Consider the following 20,931-nt stretch of genomic DNA (forward strand, 5'->3'; position numbering starts at 1 on the left):
AGCCGTGTTAGTCTGTATACAGCAAAAACAACGAGAGTCCTGTAGCACCTTAAAGACTAACAAATTTCCGCGGGCATAAGCTTTTGTGGGCTGCAACCCACTTCGTCCGGTGCATGAATTGGAAACCACCGATAGGAGGTATATATATACATCCATGGGTAAGAAACATAATAATGGGGAGGGCAAGTGCTAACAAAGTCAGATCAGTTAGAGTAGAGGCCTATTCACAACCATTGATTAGAAGGTGAGAATGTGTGAACAGTGACAATTACTTCTTGTAATGAGGTAACCATTCCAAGTCCCTATTCAAACCCAGTCTCATTGTGTCAAGTTTGCAGATGAGTTCCAGTTCTGCAGTTTCTCACTGAAGTCTATTTCTGAAGTTTTTTTGTTGAAGAATGGCAACTTTCAAGTCAGCTATAGTGTGCCCTGGGAGATTGAAGTGCTCTCCTACTGGTTTATGGAGGTTACCATTTTTTATGTCTGATTTGTGTCCATTTATTCTTTTGCGTAGTGACAGTCCGGTTTGGCCAATGTACATGTTAGAGGGGCATTGCTGACACATGATGGCATATATTACATTAGTAGATGTGCAGGTGAATGAGATCCTGATGGTGTGGCTGATGTGGTTAGGACCTGTGATGGTGTCACTAGAGTCGATATGCGCGCAGAGTTGGCAACGGGGTTTGTTGCAGGGATAGGTTCCTGGGTTAGTGTTGCTGGTGAGTATTTGCTTCAGGTTGGGGGGCTGTCTGTAAGCAAGGATAGGTCTGCCTCCCACAGCTTGAGCGAGTGAGGGATCATCTGCTAGGATAGGTTGTAGATCCTTAATGATGTGCTGGAGATATTTTAGCTGGGGGCTGTAGGTGATGGCCAGTGGTGTTCTGTTGTTTTCTTTGTTGGGTCTGTCCTGTAGTAGGTGACTTCTGGGTACCCGTCTGGCTCTGTCAATTTGTTTCTTCACCTCTCCAGGTAGGTATTGTAGTTTTAAGAATGTTTTATGGAAATCCTGTAGGTGTTTGTCTCTGTCTGAGGGATTGTAGCAAATCCGGTTGTATCTTAGGGCTTGGCTGTAGACAATGGATCGTGTAATGTGTCCAGGATGAAAGCTGGAGGCATGAAGATATATATTTTGATCAGTTGGTTTTTGGTATAGGGTGGTATTAATGTGACCATCCTTTATTTGTATTATAGTGTCCAGGAAATGTATTTCTTGTGTGGACTGGTCCAGGCTGAGGTTGATGGTGGGGTGGAAATTATTGAAATCCCGGTGGAATTCTTCGAGGGACTCTTTCCCATGGGTCCAGATGATGAAAATGTCATCAATGTAGCGTAGGTAAAGAAGAGGTGCTTGGGGATGAGTTTCGAGGAAGCGTTGTTCTAGGTCAGCCATAAAAATGTTGGCATACTGTGGGGCCATGCGGGTGCCCATAGCTGTGCCACTGACTTGAAGGTATAGATTGTCTCCAAAATTGAAGTAGTTGTGGGTCAGGACAAAGTCACAAAGTTCAGCTACCAGGTGTGCCATATCATCATCAGGGAAAATGTTCCTGATGGCTTGTATTCCATCTTTATGTGGAATGTTGGTGTAGAGAGCTTCTACATCCATAGTGGCTAGGATGGTGTTTTCTGGGAGATCACCGATGGATTGTAGTTTTCTCAGGAAGTCAGTGGTATCACGAAGATAGCTAGGAGTGCTGGTGGCATAGGGGCAGAGGAGAGAGTCCACATAGCCTGACAGTCCTGCTGTGAGAGTGCCAATGCCTGAGATGATGGGGAGACAACCTATACCTTCAAGTCAATGGCACAGCTATGTTGCTGTTAATTAATAGTGGCATTCTGCCTAGTAGAGTCCAGCTACCCTAGTTCAGTATGAACTGCTGCTGTCTCTTATCACTTCTGCATTATAGTACCACTCTTCCATTGTTCAATCTTTACTAATGCACTGCCCCTCTAAACAGACTCTGCAACGTGCCTGAGACTAGAGGAAACACTCAGTTTCGGACAATCTGTTTTGTTCCGTGCCTCTTGAACCTCCCTGAGTGCATAAATCTGGGAGTAAAACTTCAACCTAAAAAATTTGCCTTTGTTGTGTTGTTGTAACTGTTTTGTGCAGAGACTGGAATTATAGTCTACAGGATTAAAGGGCAAAGTGGGAGAATTGAAGGCAACCATGCCCCATGCTGGCAGGTACTTCAAAAATATATTTCTTTAGTTAGAATTCCTTGGATACTTAGCATATTTTCCTACTTATTATTCAAGAGTTTTTTTCAGAAGACAGAAATAAAACAGAACTCTATTTGCTAATGCAGCATTGCGTGAATTTCAATTTTTATCTGCTTGCAGTTTGGCTGTCTTGGCCTTTTTTTCTCTGTATCCATGGAAGTTCATTATAAACTTGCCAGTGCATCAGTAAAAGTAATGAAAAATATCTCACCAGATGAAAACATTTTTGTGGAAATATCATCTACTGGAAATCTTGGATCTCAGAAAAGACAGCAGCCTGTTGCCTGATCTATTGATTTATGTGGATTATATTACTAAGGCTTGGTCTACACTTACCTCCGTGATTCGGCAGCAGTCGACCGGAGTTACGCAAAGAATTTGTGTAACTCCCGTCAACTGCTGTGCTTCTCTTCTGCGCACTATCTTCACTGCACTGCGCCGACGGAAACCACGTTCCCGTGGACGCAGTGCTACGCCACTTGCAGGGGTGGATTAATAATGTTGACTTCTGGATCGACTGAGCGGGTCTTCACTGACCGCTCAGTCAATTCAGATAAGTCGATCTGACGGCGGTGACTTTGCCGCCGTCAGTGTAGACATAGCCTGATTTTAGTTTCCCCAATTAGCACTCTGAAATTTGGTAGGTTCTTGTCCGAAGATCACACTTGATATTATAAGAATTATTGTTTAGTTGGGATCCCTGATTAGCACGATGTTGCAACATTCACATTTAGGAAATCTCATCATATTTATAAAAGTTTTATGACTACAGCTAGCAAACACACCAACTCAATGAGGTAGGTAGAAATAATACAAAGAGAGCTATGCATCCATATACTTATACTACCCCTTGCAAAACAACCTGAAATGTTTATTAACTTCTTCCTCATTTTTCCTCTCACCATCCTCAGTGGTCATCATCATGTCATCTCCCTAGGCACACTGGCCAGGATACAGCTTTTATAATGTGTTACACTGATACCACTGTGCTTAATGCATATTTAGTAGGGGTTTCAGCCCTTTTTCCTGATTTGTAGTTCTGCACCTTACTAATGTTGGTGTGTCCTTCTCCCATAGGTTATTAATCCTTTTACCTCAAACTTATTTGCATATGCATCAATTAGTTACCATGGTATTCTGGTGGTCAGACATCTGCTGATGTCCCTAATTTAAAATATCCCAAGCTGCTATAAACTAGCATCTTGTGGTTACTTGTCAGCAGTTTAGTCATTGCCGCATTCTATCTTGTGATATCTTGTGATCTAGTGTTACTTTTGGTCAGCTACCTATTCTTAAGGCTTTTGGGGCTTATGCCTTCATTCATTCATCTAAACTATTGTTTTACAGGCCATGAGGCTGGTAGGCTCATTGCATTATTGCCTTACCTTACACCTATGCCTCACCTAGCAAATACCTATACCTATAGACTACAAGCCTAAGGAACCCATGAAAGTGTCTCTCTGAGTGAGAATCTTATCTTCCTCTGTAGTTTATTTTCTGTTACCTGGATGCCTGTTATAAGAGGAAGGACAGTCCAATGGTTAGGTCACTGGCTTGTAATTTGGGAAAGCCAGATTCAAGTCCCTGTTCTACATAGGCCCTGTGGGATCTAAGACAAATTATGTAGTCTCTCTGGACCTCAATTCCCCCATCTGTAAAATAAGGATAATACCTTCTGCACAAGGGTGTTGTAAGGATAAACAAATGAAAGATTGTGAGATGTTCAGTTACTAGGGACCATATGTGATAGAACAGAGCAGATTTTTTCCCCACCTTCTTGCATAGGTGCTGGAGGTCCCAAAGTGCACCAGAAATTGATTAGGCTGGTGCACTAGGGGACCAGAAACTGAGATTTACTGACCTACGGCAGGCTGCACCCTGTGACACTTGCCCAGCACATGGAGCTACCCATCCACGTGTACCTTGCCATATGCTGCAGAAGGTGAAAAACCACCCTGGCAATCTGCCTCTCTCTCTTTCCTTGCGGAGTTCTTAGGTAGGCTCCTCCCCCACCCCCGTACCCGGTTGTCCAGAGCTAGTCATCATGCCCCTGCCCCACAGGTCCCACAGTTTCCTCCATCACACCACCTGAGTAGGGCAAATTCCAGTCAGTCTGTCCATCTCCAAACTGTGCCTCAGGAATATCCGTGTCCTGCCCCGATATGAAGTGGTGGGATCTCTTATCACCTTCAAGGACAAGGACCCCCAATGAGCAAGCTTTTCCTCCACTCTGGTTCCATGGCCTTCTGGGGATATAAATTGGTGGCTCCTCCATGGAGCTGTGAGCATGTGCGTGTTCGTTGGCAAAGTTCATGGAGTCTCCCAACACTGGCTTCCTTATGCAGTGAGAGGGAAACCGTGATGAACATCTACTTAGAGTGGATCAGGTTGCAGCCCCAGTTCCGGCTCCTCTGAGGTTGTGGCTGCATTTATCCCCATGTCTCTTCATCTTTGCACATCCTGTCCATGGCTCCACAAGACCTCCTCATCAATCTGCTTCTGGCATTGGCCAAGACGGATATCCCTCAGTCCAGAAAATGGAAGTTCAATGTGGGGCATACTTTCATTGTAATTATTTTGCCTGTAGACACTGGAATGATAGTCTACAAGATTAAAGGGTGAAGTGGAAGAATTGAAGGCAACCATGCTTTGTGCTGGCAGATGCTTCAAATGTGCATTTATTAGTAGTATTACTATAGACTTGGTCATTCTGCTAGGCACTGCACAAACAGACCAAAAAGATGGCCCCTACCCCAAAGAGTTTATAATTTAAGTATAAACCAAGAGACAACAGATGAATTACAGACAGACCAACAGGGTAGTATAAAGAAACAATGAAACTATTGGTCAGAATGATAGGCAGTGGTCTCACCAGCAGCCTAACTGTTCTTGAGTTTTTTGTAGGCATCAGAGCAAAAGAGAAGGGATTTGGAGGAAGACAGTGAGGTAGCTTTGCAGATGTTTACATGGAGCTCCTCCTAAGTGTGAGGGGCAGCATGGGAGAAAGCACAAAGATGCTTGTTTGAAAATTTAACAAGAGGGTGATGGAAGCTAACATCATGAAAGTAAAGGCAAGTAGCTTATATTGATGCATTGGAGAAGGGGAAGCCAGTGGAGGAATGCAAAGAAAGGAATGACAGTCAAATTTAAAGTGACAGGAAAATGATTTTTGCAGCAGCATTTTGAATGGATATGAGTGAGGCAAGATTGAATTTGGCAAGGCCAGAGAAAAGGTTGTTGCAGTAGTGAGACGCAGAATGATGAAATTCTGGACTAGAGTTTTAGCTATGTACATTGGTGCTGTCACCCACTCTCTTCTCCATTTTCTTAGCAGCTATGAAAACACTAATCCAAGACCGTCTGCCAAAGGGCATTGGCATCCAATATCAGATTGACAGCGACCTTTTCAACCTCTCTAGCCTCCATGCCAGAACTAAAAGCAACATTGGCAACAACAACCGAACTCCAGTACACAGATAATTGTGCTATAGTTGCACACTCAAGGACTGTTTATAGATCCTCCTTTAACTGCTTCTTCAGAGCTTATAAAAGCCTAGGGCTAACTGAACATCGGCAAAACAAAAGTTCTCCACCAGCCTGCTCCCGGTCAATCATCAGATCCAGCAAGGAAGTTCTATACTGAGAGAGAGGAACTGGAAAATGTAGAACACTTTGCCTTCCTTGGTAGCCATCTCTCACAGAGGACAAACATAGACGTTGAGATTCAGCACAGAATCCACTGTGCCAGCCTTGCCTTCGGAAGACTGTCTTGCCAGGTGTTGAACAACCATGACATCAAGACACACACTAGATTCTTAGTTTACAAAACAATGGTAATCCCAATTCTCCTTTATGGCTGCAAGACTTGGGTGACCTACAGTAAACACCTGAAAACCTTGAATGCCAGTACCAGCACTTTTTGTGGAAGACCCTCAACATAAAGTGGGAGGATTGCCACACTAACGTCAGTGACCTCACAGAGGCCAACGTTTTCAGTATTGACGCCCTAATTATCCAGCACCAGCTGAGGTGGAGCAGGCCCTGTGTCTGCATGCGTGATGCACACCTATCAAAACAATTGTTGTATGTCCAATTTACCAAAGGAGAAAGGAAACAGGGAGACCAAAAGAAACACTTCAAAGACACCCTCAAGACCAACAACAAGAGATGTAGCATTGACACCACACACCAGAAGACAGTAGCCCAAGACAGGGCTAACTGGCAAAGACTTGTCAGTGAAGGAATGACCACTGTTGAGGAAAACCACCTTGCAATATGGTTGCAGAAAAACACCAGAAAAGAAAGGCTTGACAACTGTCATGCAGCAATTGTGGCCTTCCAATAGCACCTGCAACATCTGCCAAAAGCCTGCAGCTCAAGGACCAGACTCCTCAGTCACCGAAGGACCCAGATAAAATAAAACCTGTGATGAGATCATCCTTGACTCTGAGGGATTGCCAACGACAACAATGAGCAGGAAAGGCCTTATCTTAGAGACGTTATGCAGAAAGGATCTTAAAGATTTAGATGTAGCCTGCATGTGAGGACCTAGAAAAAGGTCTGAGTCAAAAATGACACCTAGGTTACAGGGCTGAGGGGCAAGCAGGATGGGGGAGATGTCCACAGTGATCAAGAAAGGAGGTAGCAGGGAGGGTTTATGAGGAAAGATTACGTTAGAATTCCTAGGATAGTTGGCATTGTATTTCATAATTTCCCACCCATTATGCAAGAACTTTTTCAGTAGATAGAAACAGAAGTTAGAACTCTGTTTGCTAACACAGCACTGCGTGAATTTCAAATATTATCCATTTGCAATTCAGCTGTCATGGCCCTTTTTTCTCTGTTTTTGAGAAATCTCATTAAAAACTTGCCAATGTAGCAGTAAAAGTAAATAAAAATATCTCAACAAAAGAAATATTTTTCGAGGAAAATATCATCCACTGAAAATGCTGGATCACAGAAAAGTCAGCAGGCCAAGAAACCCAAGGAAGGGTTTCTTGTGTGAGGATCTTGTCTGCTTTCTGTACAATCTTTTCTGCTCCGTGCTTGCCCGTTGATAATCTGGTGCTACAGGAAGGATGGACCAGTGGTTAGCTCATTTAGGTACTTGGGAGAGACAGCTTCAATTCCCAGTTCTGCCAGACTTCCTGTGTGATCTCAGGTAAGTCACTCAGTCTCTTTGTGCCTCTTTGTTCCCATCTATAAAATGGGGATAATATCACCTTCATAGGAGTGTTGTGAGGAGAAACACTTTCAAGATGGTGAGGTGCTCAGCTCTGATGGTAATGGGGCCAATGTAAGATAGATGGAACAGAAAAGATTTTATCGAACAAACTAACCCTATTTGACCTGAGGAGGCCTGAACAAGTTTCTTTAGTTTTCTGCATCAACTTATTTAATTTTCATTTTAATAGAATAAAACATAGTTAAAGTTAGGCAAGCCCCTTAAAATGAGGTTATACATGGACAGAAAACTATTTTGGGGTGGGGGAAGGGTTATAAGTGGAGCTGGTTGAAATTTTTCACTCCAAAAGGTTTTTTTAAACAAAAAACAGCCTTTTTTTTTTTGACAAATGAAAATTTTCACACACACCAAAAAAAACCCCTATCTACTTCACAATGTTCAACTTTTTGTGAAAGTTAATCAAAATCATATTTGAAATTGTTATTGAACATAATAACAAACACAATTGATAAAATTTAAATAAAAATGTTGTGGCAACATTCACAAAAATACAGAAAATAGGTTGATTTCAAACATTGTGAACTTTTTGAGTTTGAAATTTCCCATAAAAGTAATCAGCTGGATGGCTATGAAAAGTGTCCACTTCTGGGGGGTGTTCAGGATAATCCACAGTAAATATGTTCCCAAGTATGTACTGATGTTTCCAATAAATCTCTCAAGAATCCTCCCCTGGTTTTAAAACTAAACCCAAATCATTTTTAAGTTCCAAAACATTTAGAAAATGTTTAGAAAAAGAAAATTTAGAAAAAGTAGAAAATCTACTTTTCCCGTCACCTTGGGGTGCACTTATTTGTTAGGGTTACATTCTGGGGTCTCTGTAATTTTATCAATGTGCTGCTTGTGATGTCTTAGCAGGCAGGGTCAGTTAGCACCTTCAAACTGACACCCTCATATGCCACAGCATAGAACAGAGCATCTGAGCAGGCAGGACAGATCAGTACTTCCATGCTGACACCCTCATATGCTCCAGACTCAGCACCCTCCCCCAATCTTATGTTACACTTGTCCTAGTAATAACTCCTTTGATGAGCAGACCCCACAGGATTTTTGAGTATTACAGGGATCTTTGGCTTAGGTAAGAGGAGTGTTGCTGCAGAGCAAAATAGGGATGCCAAGAACATGAAAGAATAAACGAAGTTCACAGAGAGTCTGGCAACCAGCTTGATTATAAAAGTTATTTTATTGCCAGGTATATAAAACTTATGATACTAGTAGTAATACCCATACAAGGAGAGACAAACAAACCAAACAGTTACAATATTACATGGTTTCAAATCGGGTATTGGGGAAATCTAGCCCAAGGTTGATTACAAAAGCAGGGTTAGAAAGTTATACCTGGAGTGAGAGAGAGAGAGAGAGAGTGGGCTTAACCAAAGAGAAAGAGAGAGAGAGAGTTGGGGGTCTCACCACTCAGTGCAGCTTGAACCGGTCGAAGGTTCCTGGGTAGACAAGCTGTTCATCTTAGGGTCCAGAGTGCTTGAGACAGGCAGAGCACCCAACACGATCAGGGAAGGTATTTCAGTTAGAAAAAGGTGAAGTCCCAGTGGAACTGGTGCAGCGTTTGGATCCAAGCACCAGAACTAAATTTTGAACTTGGGTAGGGGTTTTTGTAGGGAAACAACAATGGTTCAAGGGAGAACACTAGATTTGTTTATGGGTAAACGATGGCTCAAGGGAGTATACCAGAGTTCTTTTGTTTAGGCTGGACAATAGGAACTGATCATTCCTGGCGGTAGGCGATGTTACTCCAAGGGAGCTCACAATACAGTCAGGCAGATTCAGTATTTTGGATACCAATAAAGGATTCATTACTAGAATTGGTCTGATAACTCACACCCAGCTCAGCAGTTAATTAACATCTGGAGCAAAGATCCCCCATCATGCAGTTTTCCATGGGGAAATGTTGCTCATAAGCAGCGGTTGCGCTTACTAGATGTCGCTGTAAACAAGCATCTACTGTGTATCTGACCAGGCCATGATCAGACCTCCAAAAAGGAATCAGGGCCCAAATCTATAGAATGAGTGCCCTCAGTACTGATTGTAAAATCCTGACCTCATTGAAATTAAGGAGTGTTTTGTCCTTAGGAACTTGAGTGGGAAGTGCAGGCACTCAACTCTTTGCCAGATCAGCCCTTTAGACCCTGAACCAACAAAGCATCAAGGCACATGCTTAACTTGAAGCGTGTAAAATAATCCCATTGACTTCAATGCTTAAAATTAAACACATGCTGAAGGGCTTTCCTGTATTAGGGCCCCAGAGTGCAGTGGGTCTGTCACCACGCATTGGAACACCAAAGAAGGGTGTGGCTGCCATGTTATCCCCTCAAGAGGAGGCTGGGAACTAGAGGTGTGGAGTACGGAGCATTTGTCTTCACGTGCTCAGGGTTAAATCGACTGTCAAATTTGGGGTTGAGAAGGAACATTCCCCCATTGTCTTGGGTGATTTCCATCCTCCTCTGGAGCATTCAGTGAGGATCAGCCAATAAGCCTAATTAACAGCCACTGCATGGGTGTGTAGCGGTAGGCCTTAGTCTTTTCAACTGATAGGTTTCTCATGAATAATAATAATGACAATAATTCATGCAGTTTTGTCACTTAATTAACCCTCAAAAGGAACTTAGTGTGAAAACCACTGCACCATGTAGCCTTAGCCATTGAACTCAGACTCCTGATCCTAAAGCCTTTCAGCTCCTTACGTTTCCAGAAGAAAAGAGGGGCAGGGAGTGTTACGAAGAGTGCTTGTGGCTGGCAAATCACTCTTTTGTAATGAGCATTTCAAGTTTATCCTCCCAAACCAGAGCCCTTCACACCACCTCTCTGTAATAAATCTGTCACCTCTTAACCGTCATTCCGCCTTGTCATTTTCTCCTTCAGTGCCCATTTATTTTCTGGAGCATCACAGGAGATTGCCTCACCTTCACTGAAGAAATCTTTTCCAAAAGATCCAATCCTGGGAGGTGGTGAGTGACAACTTTCGCCTTCCTCTGCAGCATGGGGCACGGGTCACTTGCTGGCAGCGTCTCTGTACCTTGAAGTCTTTCAACCATGATTTGAGGACTTCAATAACTCAGTCATAGGTTAGGGGTCTACTACAGGAGTGGGTGGGTGAGGTTCTGTGGCCTGTGCTGTGCAGGAGGTCAAACTAGATGATCATGGTCCCTTCTGATCTGAAAGTCTATGAGTCTGAGATTCTGACTACCCTCAACAAACAGTAAGGTCAATGGGACAGTTGAATGCCTCTTCCTGGATACTGCACCAATGGTTCTCACCCAGGGGTACACATACCACTGGGGGTACACAGAGGTCTTCCAGGGGGGATACATCAACTCATCTAGATATTTGCCTAGTTTTACAACAGGCTACATAAAAAAGTACTAGCGAAGTCAGTACAAACTAAACTTCATACAATGACTTGTATATACTGCTCTACATAGTATACAATTGAAGTGTAAGTACAATATTTATATTCTAATTGAATTATTTTATAATTATATGGTAAAAATGAGAAAGTAAACAATTTTTCAGTAACAGTGTGCTGTGACACTTTTGTATTTTTCTGTCTGATTTTGTAAGCAAGTAGTTTTAAAGTGAGGTGAAACTTGAGGTACACATGACAAATCAAACTCCTGAAAGAGGTACAATAGTCTGGAAAAGTTGCACTAGACTGTTGTGAAGGAACAACTGCTGGATACTTTGTACTTTAAACCTCTGAATTCTAAATGGAGTCCAGGTACTGACCCTGTCTTGAGGCTTCTAGACACACTTTCAGGGTGCGGATCCTCTGTCTAGTGCCCCCTCCTGAAACTGAATCCCCACAGTCCAACTGCCTAGACTCTGGGACTGGCCTGACCCCTCAGACTTCCCCCATAGCTTAACATACCCTTTCCCAGAACTCCAGGCATGTGGGTGTCCTGGGTCCACAGGTTAATTCTTCAGGGGTATGTTGTGGATGGAACACAACACACAGACTGTGCATAGGATTCTAAGATATTGCTCAGTACTTAATCACACAAGTAGTACGCAGATCTAGACAAATAATAAACCCTACACACATTTCCCTGCCTCCATTTCCTCACCACTCCAGAGTATTCGTGGCGCTGGGGTCAGTCCTGTGGGGTTGTCCAGGGTTCTGCTTCAGTGTATGGCTTGTCCTCTCAGTCATGGAGCCTCCCTCTCTCTAGGGCAGCTTGCTCTCTCTTACCTTGGTTGGTCCCACAGCTAAACCAGCTATCCCACTAAGGTAGCATACTTAGCTCTTCCCCTCCAGCCCAAAGCTTCCTGTGTCCACGTCTTTATATATCCCCACCACCCTCTGATTTATTTGTTTTGATTCTGGGGATTTTCCACTATTCTAAACACCAGCCGCCTGTTAAGGTGAGGGAGAAAACTGGTTCTCTAGGCTTCAGCCACAGCCTACCCATTGTTAGGTCAGAGTACAGATGTTATGGTCAATTGCTCTCCATTGTCTCTCGTGTGGTGGGAGTACATGCTACTGGCCGTCAGCCCCTCGTAAATTCCACGATACAGCAATTTTCATAGTAATAGTTGCATAATATAAGCCAGCATCCATAAATTGTACAAACAAATTCCTCAAATCCTCACAGCTCCTGAGTATCCTCCACTGCCATTAAGGTCAGTGGGAATGGAGGGTACTCAGCACCTTGTGGAGTCAGACCTTTCACCTGTACACTTTGGTGAGGGACAGCAGAAGCTCCGACTCGGATCCTGTGGCAGTGAGAAGGAACTGGAGATGCGGGCGGTCCGCCCCACCCTATATCACTTCAGGCGAAACCACAAGGCAGTACAAGGGCGCATGCACAGACCAGCGAGGAATACTTCTTTGAAAAATTCTGGCTCCAGACGCATAACCTTCAGTGGAATACAATAGGGACCATCAGTTGAAGAAGAACAGCTGGCATCTTTCCAGTTTGTTTGATGAATTCCATCTTGAACAATTATCCTCTAAGTGCATTAGTATACAAGGAATACCCTGAACAGGTATTTGGCTTATTTGGCGGGGGGGGGTTTCAAAGTTTCTTAGTGTGGTAATCACATCGTTAATAATCAAATTCTGGGATTGATTCCCTTCTCATGCAAGAAGGAGTCCATGGAGTTTCACCAGGGTAAAAGTGGTCTGAGAGGGAATCTTAATTCTGGCCTGTTCATTTATAGCTCCAGTGCCTCAAGGCCTAACAAAACACTTAACACAAAACCAGAAGTGAGCTGCTGCCTACTCATTTCCCCCAAAACACATACTCTCTGCTACGAGGTGAGAGGGTGCAGCAACATTCCAGGGGAGGTGTAAAAGCCCCTGAGAAAATGTATTACTTTTTAGAACGAGGTCCATGGTGTACTCCTATGGGCTCAATTCTGTGATGGGCTGAGCACTTCAGCACCAGTCTAGCAAAGCACGTAAGCACAGGCTCAAACTCAAGCCAATGGGACTACTCACATGCTACTCACAAGTGGAGCACAAAGTGAGCATTGAGATTTACAGCAGCACTTTAGGTAGCTTTTTGAACAGTGCTTGATTTCCTGCCAATAAATTACACATCTGTATGGAAATGCAAATGCAGCAGTCATGTGTCAGCAGCAGCCTGGGCATTGCTATACAAATGACCAAGCAGTCTGTATGGAATCAGAAAATGAAAGGCATTCAGCTTACATTAGCTTGGAGAATATTAGAACAAGCACATGCAGACAGAGGATCCTGAATAACTAGGAGTAATAGGCACATGGGATGACTGATGACTTAGCAGCTCATCAAAAGAAAAGCACCTCCAAAGACCAAAACCTCTTTGCAATATCAATAGTAAAAAACATCCATGAGGAAGTCACAGAATGCCTGTGAATAGGAGGAGCCATATCACAGAATAGACCACTGGAGTGGTACAAGCCAGATTTTTCGAAAGGAGTCAGCATTCATAATTGGGGTTAAATTTTCAAACGATCTCAGTTGCCGTAATAAGTATTTATTATTTACATTATGGTAGCACCTGTAGGCCTGAGACCCATTGTGCTAGAACCGCTATGAATATAAAACAAGGAGATAGTCCCTGCCCTGTGTCACAAAAGGAGGTGAGCATTTGAAAATCTGAGCCAAAGAGATTAAAATATGCCAGTGGGTATTTACTTCTATAAAACATGCTAGATTATTAATCAATTGTTATGCATAGCTGTTTTCCACAGCAGCAGATATTGTGCATATAATGAACTGTTAAGTTAAATGGTAATATCCATCACATTTTCACTGTCGACATGCCATGATCATCACCCTAAATGTTCTTCGTTTGCAAATATATCAATAAGGCTTGTCCATAGCAATTTAAAAATAATCAGTAATGAATACCTGATGTCTTCCAAACGCTGTCCTCTATTGGATGGAATGTCATTAGCGCTATGTTCAAATGCATATGTGAGCAGGTTGCCCTTTAGAAACCTACACCTTGGCCTAAACAAGGGGTGGGGAAACGGGACAGGAGAAAGATGACAAGGTAAGAAAGAAGAAATAGAAAGAGAGAATGGAGGAGGGGAACTAAAGAGTAAGGGAAAAGGAAAGATGAAGAGGGAAAAATGGGAAAGGAGGAAAAATGAAGGAAAAGAGGCAGCCCTCTGTTGTCATAATCTCACCATGCTGTGAATTTCTCATGGGTACCAGCTTGCAAAGTTGTCATGAGAAATTTACCAGCCAAGGCACAAAATCTACTCACCTAAACCTTTACCTTGAGAGGGAGAATGAAAACAAATTACATGGTTTTACTTACCAGTCAAAAAAAAAAAAAAAAAAAAAAAAAAGCTCACCCTGGGCAGGCAGAATGTTGCCAGGTTGAATAACGAGGTGTGTGTGTGTGTGTGACCCCACATTGTACATACATTGCACTGCTCTCTGTGGGGTGGATGTCAGACCTGTTCAAGGGTGATCATGTTGCCCTCCCAGTTAGTTGCCCTGCTGGCTAAATATTAACCCCAATAACATTATTGCTGTAGTGTGTAAGTGTCCCAATTACAACTCTAAATTAATGTGAGTAATCGTAGCACTTGCTGCCCATGGCAGCAGCCTAGAATGTGTAGAAACCTTTAGACTATTTTGAAACAGCCATGAATTTCACAGATTACAACTATTACTTATTGTGAGGGGTAGACAAACCCCATACTGGACCAGGAAAGGAAGGAGTTAATGGTGTGCTCTGGAGATACCGCCCATGCTACCCACCCTGTAGCACAAATACTACTGTTACAAAAGCAGCATGCTCCAGTGTTAGGGCACTGGACTGGGACTCAGGAGACCTGAGTTTTACTCCCACCTTTGTCACTGACCTGCTGTGTATCCTTGGGTGATTCACTTCACTTCTCTATAACTCTGTTTGTCTGTCTCTTGTGTATGTAGATTAAAAACTCTTTCAGCAGAGACTATTGTGTATAGTACCACACACAATGGTGTCCTAAACCCACTTGTGCCCTCTAGTTATTACCATAACATAAATCTTGCTAATAGCAGCATCCTGTCATTAGGGACTGACATCATCACATCTTCTCACATCCACCTTTAACAGTGTTTGTTGGGATAACCATTGCTAGTTTCTCTTAATCTTAGAGAAACATTGAGTTGCAACATTTGGATGCTGAGTGAAAGGTTTCGAAGTGTCTGCCTACACTTTCCACCATTGCAGATCCACTAATAGTAGCAATGCTAGAATAGATTAAGTCTAGATGACAGTGGTTAAAATGCCTGCGGCCAGGCTACATTCAGCCTCCAACTGCACGAATGGACAGTCAATAATGGGGAATTTAAAGAAAAACTTTATTAAAGACAAAATGTAAGAAAATGAGAAACTAGTAATGCTATGTCCCTTCTACACCTTCTGCCAAACTGCCTAACTTAACATTCCTTCTGCTTCACCAATCCATAATGTTACACTGTAGTTAATTTCCTGATAATGGCCTTGGTTCTGTGCTCTGGTGTAGTGCAGTGTATTACCCTTACCAAGGTCAGTTCAGTTACACTGGCATAAAACTGACATAACAGAGTGGAGAATCAGGCTCTTTGTCTTTAAAACTACATACCTTGAGTGAAATCCTGGCCCCTTGAAGTCAATGGGAATTTTGCCATTGACTTTCATGTGGTCAGAATTTCACTCCTTCTTTCTTTCTCTTCATTACTGTGAAATGTAAAATAAATTTCTCTGTTAATACCAAATTTTGCCATCATTTTAGTAACATAAGGAGACAACTACCAGCATCTAATCTTGGCTAACGTTCTTAAAATAACAGTGTTTATTGTACAATTTTAAAGGCAGTAACAACTGCAAGATGAGTTTTAAAATGCCTCTGCAGAGTATTATCATAGGCAAAGATTTAGGCTGAAAATAGCATCTATTTCAGATGCACAGGAGGAAGTGTAGTGGGTTACTGCTTTTCAAGAACCACACACCAGTTTCCCTGATCATAGTAACTCTCTTGAATTCTTATGCAATCCAGTGTTTTGCAGGCTGCTTCCAGTTCTCTTTCACAGAACACATGATAATAGCGGTTGAAAACAGGATTGAATTCTTGCAATTCTTTAGAACCAGCTGGAAGCTGCAGGGCTTTGACGCATTCCCCTTTCTTGTTAGTGCCACCTTTCAGGTGCCAGGGAACCAGCACATCTTGAGAATGAAAGGACGTTCTGTTAGTATGAACAGGCAGCTTGGTGTCCATTTCCTGCTTTGCATTGCCGTCTTTGTCCTTAGAGTCATTATGGACTCGGTCAGAACATGCTGAGTCTTGGCTACCGTTGTCATGCATTTGATCACTGAACAATCCCCAGGCCCCATCAGTATTGATTTCCTCCTCTTTCCCTTTACTAGCTCTCTTTTCCTTAAGGTACTTTGACTTCTGTTTGTTGTATTCTTGTTCCATTGCCCAGACGTAAATGAGTGCCTTTCCGCCAGGCCTTAGAAGCCGCGCTAATTCACGGACAGCAGCCAGTCTTCTCTCCTAGTAATGAAAAGACTCAGTGAGTATGTCTGAAGTTAGTACATATGCAGGAACAAAGTGAAATGGAACCAACAGCAACACTATGACTGCAATGAACAGAAGTTTCCTCCCTGCTCTCCCCCCAGGTACAAAACAGACTGGAGAGATTTTTTTCCATCTTACTCTTTGGTTATGTGTTCTTAGCCTAATACAAATGAGCATACATCCCACTAGTGGCTGATGATGAGTAAAGGGGCAGGGGAGTAATTCATCCATAATATAGTCAACCACTTCACACATAGGCTAGTCCAAAACTGTATGGGAACTACTTTTTGTCTACAACATGTCGAAATGTCAGCTATATTAATTTTATTTATTTTTATTATAAGTAGCACTGAGAGGTGCCAATTGAGATACAGGCCCCACTGTGCTAGGTGCTGTACAAACACACAATCCCTGCCACAAAAATCTTACAATTTAAATAGACAAGACAGACAAAGTATTGTGATCCTCACTTTATGGATGGAGAACTGAGGCACAAAGTCTCAGACTGAGCCAGGAATTTAATCCATGTCTACTGTGTCCTACACTCCAGGATCTTCCTCTCAAATGTCACTAATTGTAACAAGAACAAAATGAAGCACAGGTGTCTATACAATCAAAGCAAATTCTTAAGGGAAAGTGGAACAATGCCCCAGGGATCTGCACAGAGTGGGAAAATTGCAGGGATAGCAATACCATTGCAGAGTCTAATGTCTAAGGAAGTCTTTGAGTTGTAATACAGATATATTGCAATCTTATCACCTAGGACAGCACCTAGCAAGCAATGGGAAGTGACTGGAGAAGCAAGGGCAGCTGATAAGGAGGGGAAAGTACATGAAGACAATTTCTAGGGAGGAGCAGAAGTGCATCAGGTTAGCTGGTGTGCTCTGGCTGCTGATCATCCTCATACTAAACTCGGTCACTTCTCTGTCATAGAATCATAGACGATTAGGGTTGGAAGGGACCTCAGGAGGTCATCTAGTCCAATCCCCTGCACTTATGGCAGGATCAACCCCAACTAAATCATCCCAGCCAGGGCTTTGCCAAGCTGCACCTTAAAAATCTCTAAGGATTTAAAACCTCTAAAACCCTAGAACATTAAGGCCCTAATCTCTGACTGTCAACTCTCAGAGCGACTGCAATACAAATTACTACTATTAGTTATATTTGTGTTGTAGTAGTGCCCAGAGGCTCCAACCCCATTGTACAGGCACATAGCAAAGAAATGATCCCTACCCTCTAAGAGCTTGCAAGCTAAGTAATCTAAATAAATATTAACTCTAAATTAACAACATCAATGTCAAGATGCAGCAGAGCCCAATCTTATCATGCACCTCACTTGTAACCGCTCTTCACCTTATGATCGTTTTAATGCCAGTGAGTAGGGGAAGTGCTGAAAGTTTTTGAGGATGAAAGAGTTGTAGGAGACAAGGAGAAAAAGCAGTCAAAAGGGATGAAGTGGCTATATCCATCCCTCAGGCCTTCATCCTCCCCGTCCGTATCCTCTCTTCTTTCCCTCCCATTTCCTTCTGCTCCCACATTCTCTCCTCTTTTTAGATCCTCTTTTGCCATTCACTTTCCAACAGGACAAGCTGGTGGTCTCCTGTGAGACCTACAGATATAAAAGTTGACTTACTGCTGTTGAAAAATGGTGGATTACAGCGATAGAGATGCAGGCATCACAAGAACTATTTCGAACTGGCACAGACAACGCATCACAGACAAATGCCTGGAATTTCTTTTCTCCACAAATGTCCACCAGGTTTTGGCTACGATCACAGCCAATCTGGAACAGAAAGCGTTTGGTTAAACTACTGGTTTTCACAGGAAGATAGTTACAGGAATGGCTCCATCAATCTCTTCTGTTCAAACACTACACAGGATACGTTTTAGTAAAAAGTGAGTTTTAGTTAAAGGGGGGAAAAATTAGTCCAAACAATTCTTTTTGTTGCTGCTCATTTACAATTGGCATGCGGGGGCACCGGACTCTCAGAGAATTGATTATGGATCCTTGATTCTGAAAAGCATGAGTTAGAATAGCCTTGGCACCGCTTGTGATAGTTCCTAAGTACCCAGGCTGTCAGTCATCTTGTTACTCCCTACCTCCAGCATAAGGGATCGTGGCCTGTGGCAGCTGGGGATTTGCACCCTAACACCACCAGCCTGTCAGCCACTCAATCACTCTCCTCCGGGCTATGTCAGTCCTATCTTTACCTTGCAGATTAACTATCAATGCGTCCCAGCCCCCGAGTCCCCTTGAAGTATTCTCAGCCTGACACTGGTACTCACAGAAATCCCACATCCCTTGCTCCCAAAGGAACAGTGCATTCCAGTTTATCAGTTCTACCTTAAATCACCGCTTCTGTATAACGCACAGCAGTTGTAAGTACTTCTAATAAAACAAAATAAGCTTTATTTAAGAAAAAATAGAGATCCCACTAGACAAGAGAGATGGAAACAAATGGTGACAACAGAAAACAAAAACTATGCTTATTAATGACCATTCCAATCTAATAAATAGGTTCCCCCCGCCCCCTAAAGTTCAGTTTGTTGCAGAGCTGGCTGGCTTCCCAGGAACCAGGATCTAACCTTTCATGACACCCTCTTCCCCTCCCCCCCAACAAGATGTCTCTTCAGTGTGAATGGATCCAAAGTGTCATTGTCCACCCTGGATTCACCCCTCTGGAACTATTCTCCACCCTGTGATACACTGAATCAGTCTTTTATCTTTATTCATAGCCAGGGCAAACCCTGGTCTGCTGTAATGTTCCTCTTTTACTTCCAAGTGGTCTCAATTGTTTGCAGTTGTCTTTGATGGTTTTCCATGGACTTTTCAGAGATGGAGCAAGGGGAGACAATTACTGGCTAACAAGGGAGAGGGAACAACTCCCGCTTGAATGGGCCATCACCAAGACATCTGATTTCCTGGTGACTAACTTTTACTCCAAGCCCATAAGGCATCATTTCAATATTGTTACATTACTCCTTAAATATTATCTGTACACACATCTTGTGATAATTAGGAGTACTGATAAGTTTCAGTAGATAAGTTTCAGTAGAGATCTCACATGCTATCCTGTATGGATAAATACCATGAAAGTGGTGTATTAGGTATAGTGAGTTTGCCAGACCAGAGACAGGAGTTGCTTGAAATGAACAGTTATGAACCCTTTGCCAGTTGGCACCAATGCTTCTGTGTCACGCTGCTCTAACTTACACTATTGATATTTGATCCTTAAGGAACCTTATGCCAGTGGTAGATAGGCATATGGTAACGGAATCCTGATATTCTCTCTCTTCCCTTCAGCTGCTGGCTTTACACAGGAGCTGTAGCTTCACACAGTCCTCCACAGGAATTGTTCATTGGCTACTTATAGTTATAATCCAACCATTCTGCACCATGTGAGCAGTGCAACGTGTCTGATTGGAACCCCTTAGGTGTTTAATAACTTGGATAACAGCCAAGGGCTAAATTCTAGTTCCAATGGTAAAACTCTCAGTCACTGACTTCACTGGAGCCAAGATTTGCCCCGCAGATGCCAAATTTTAGCCTGATAAAATTTTAAACAGCTAAAATACTGAACTCTCCATAGTTGGATTTTCTAATGGATAAAACAGTCCAGCTCTGGTGGCGTTACCGGTGTCGCTGTGGTAATTGCTATAAAGATTCAATACACATCAACACTTTGTAGCTTCTGTTTGAGTAGGGAAATGTGAAACGTGTAGATATAGACTTCCCATAAGACTAGGATAAGCATGTAATGACATTTTTTATATAAAATTATCAAAGAACCATATTCCAGCATTTTATAGCATACAGTGTGAGAACTATACATTTATTGTACCTGTTCAAAACAAGTACACATTGGCTTAGGTCTTTGAAAAACAATGAGCCAGATCCTCAGCTGGTGTAAACTGAGTGAGTTCAATGGAGCGAGGCCAATTCAGAGTGGAAGGTGTTGCCCATTATTTTTATGAGTATTTTTTTCCACAGTGGGGAGGCGGTGTTGTCCTGTAGGATATTGTCTGGCATTTACAGCCAGAGACCGGGAGTCAGAACTCTGGGCTCCTGTTCCCAGCTCTGGCACTGACTTGCTGGGGTGAACTAGGGAAAAACATCACTTCGCCATCAGAGTGGTATGCTGAAGTTTCATGTTCATAAAGCACTTTGGGGACAGAGACGTGCCCCGTGTTATTGTCTAGGAGACCCTCTCCCTGACGTTGCTCTCTCATTAAAAATAAAATAAATAATTAAGAAAATGCCCTATGTATAATGGAGTGTTTTAGTTTTTGCCAAGATATGTTTCTAAATTTTATTTTATTCAGCAAAGAATGCAGTCCTTGCTGTTATTTTCTGGAACAGTGGGAAAAGGGGAGAAATTATTATTGTTTTTGTGTGTCCAAAAATGTGGTAGGAACCTGACAAAAATGAGTGAAGACATCAGACCGTCATAAAATGGTAA

The 20,931-nt window shown here is 42.7% G+C and overlaps 1 protein-coding gene across 2 annotated transcripts in view; it reads right to left on the reverse strand.

Moving 5' to 3' along the window:
* Positions 1-15,712: 15,712 nt before the first annotated feature.
* The window catches only part of ALKBH8 (alkB homolog 8, tRNA methyltransferase), a 67,331-nt gene continuing 62,112 nt past the window's right edge, over positions 15,713-20,931 (reverse strand). For both annotated transcript variants that reach the window (XM_067562795.1, XM_067562796.1), the window contains 2 exons: positions 18,105-18,254; positions 15,713-16,447 (listed from right to left, as the gene is read on the reverse strand). In XM_067562795.1, coding sequence (XP_067418896.1) covers positions 15,878-16,447; positions 18,105-18,254 — 720 coding nt within the window. In that variant the 3' untranslated portion in view covers positions 15,713-15,877. The remainder of the gene's footprint in view (positions 16,448-18,104; positions 18,255-20,931) is intronic.

The sequence above is a fragment of the Emydura macquarii genome, unplaced genomic scaffold (genome assembly GCF_026122565.2).
Source record: "Emydura macquarii macquarii isolate MOO-44397 ecotype Brisbane River unplaced genomic scaffold, CSIRO-AGI_Emac_v2 contig_2473, whole genome shotgun sequence".
In the NCBI taxonomy this organism is placed as follows: Eukaryota; Metazoa; Chordata; order Testudines; family Chelidae; genus Emydura; species Emydura macquarii.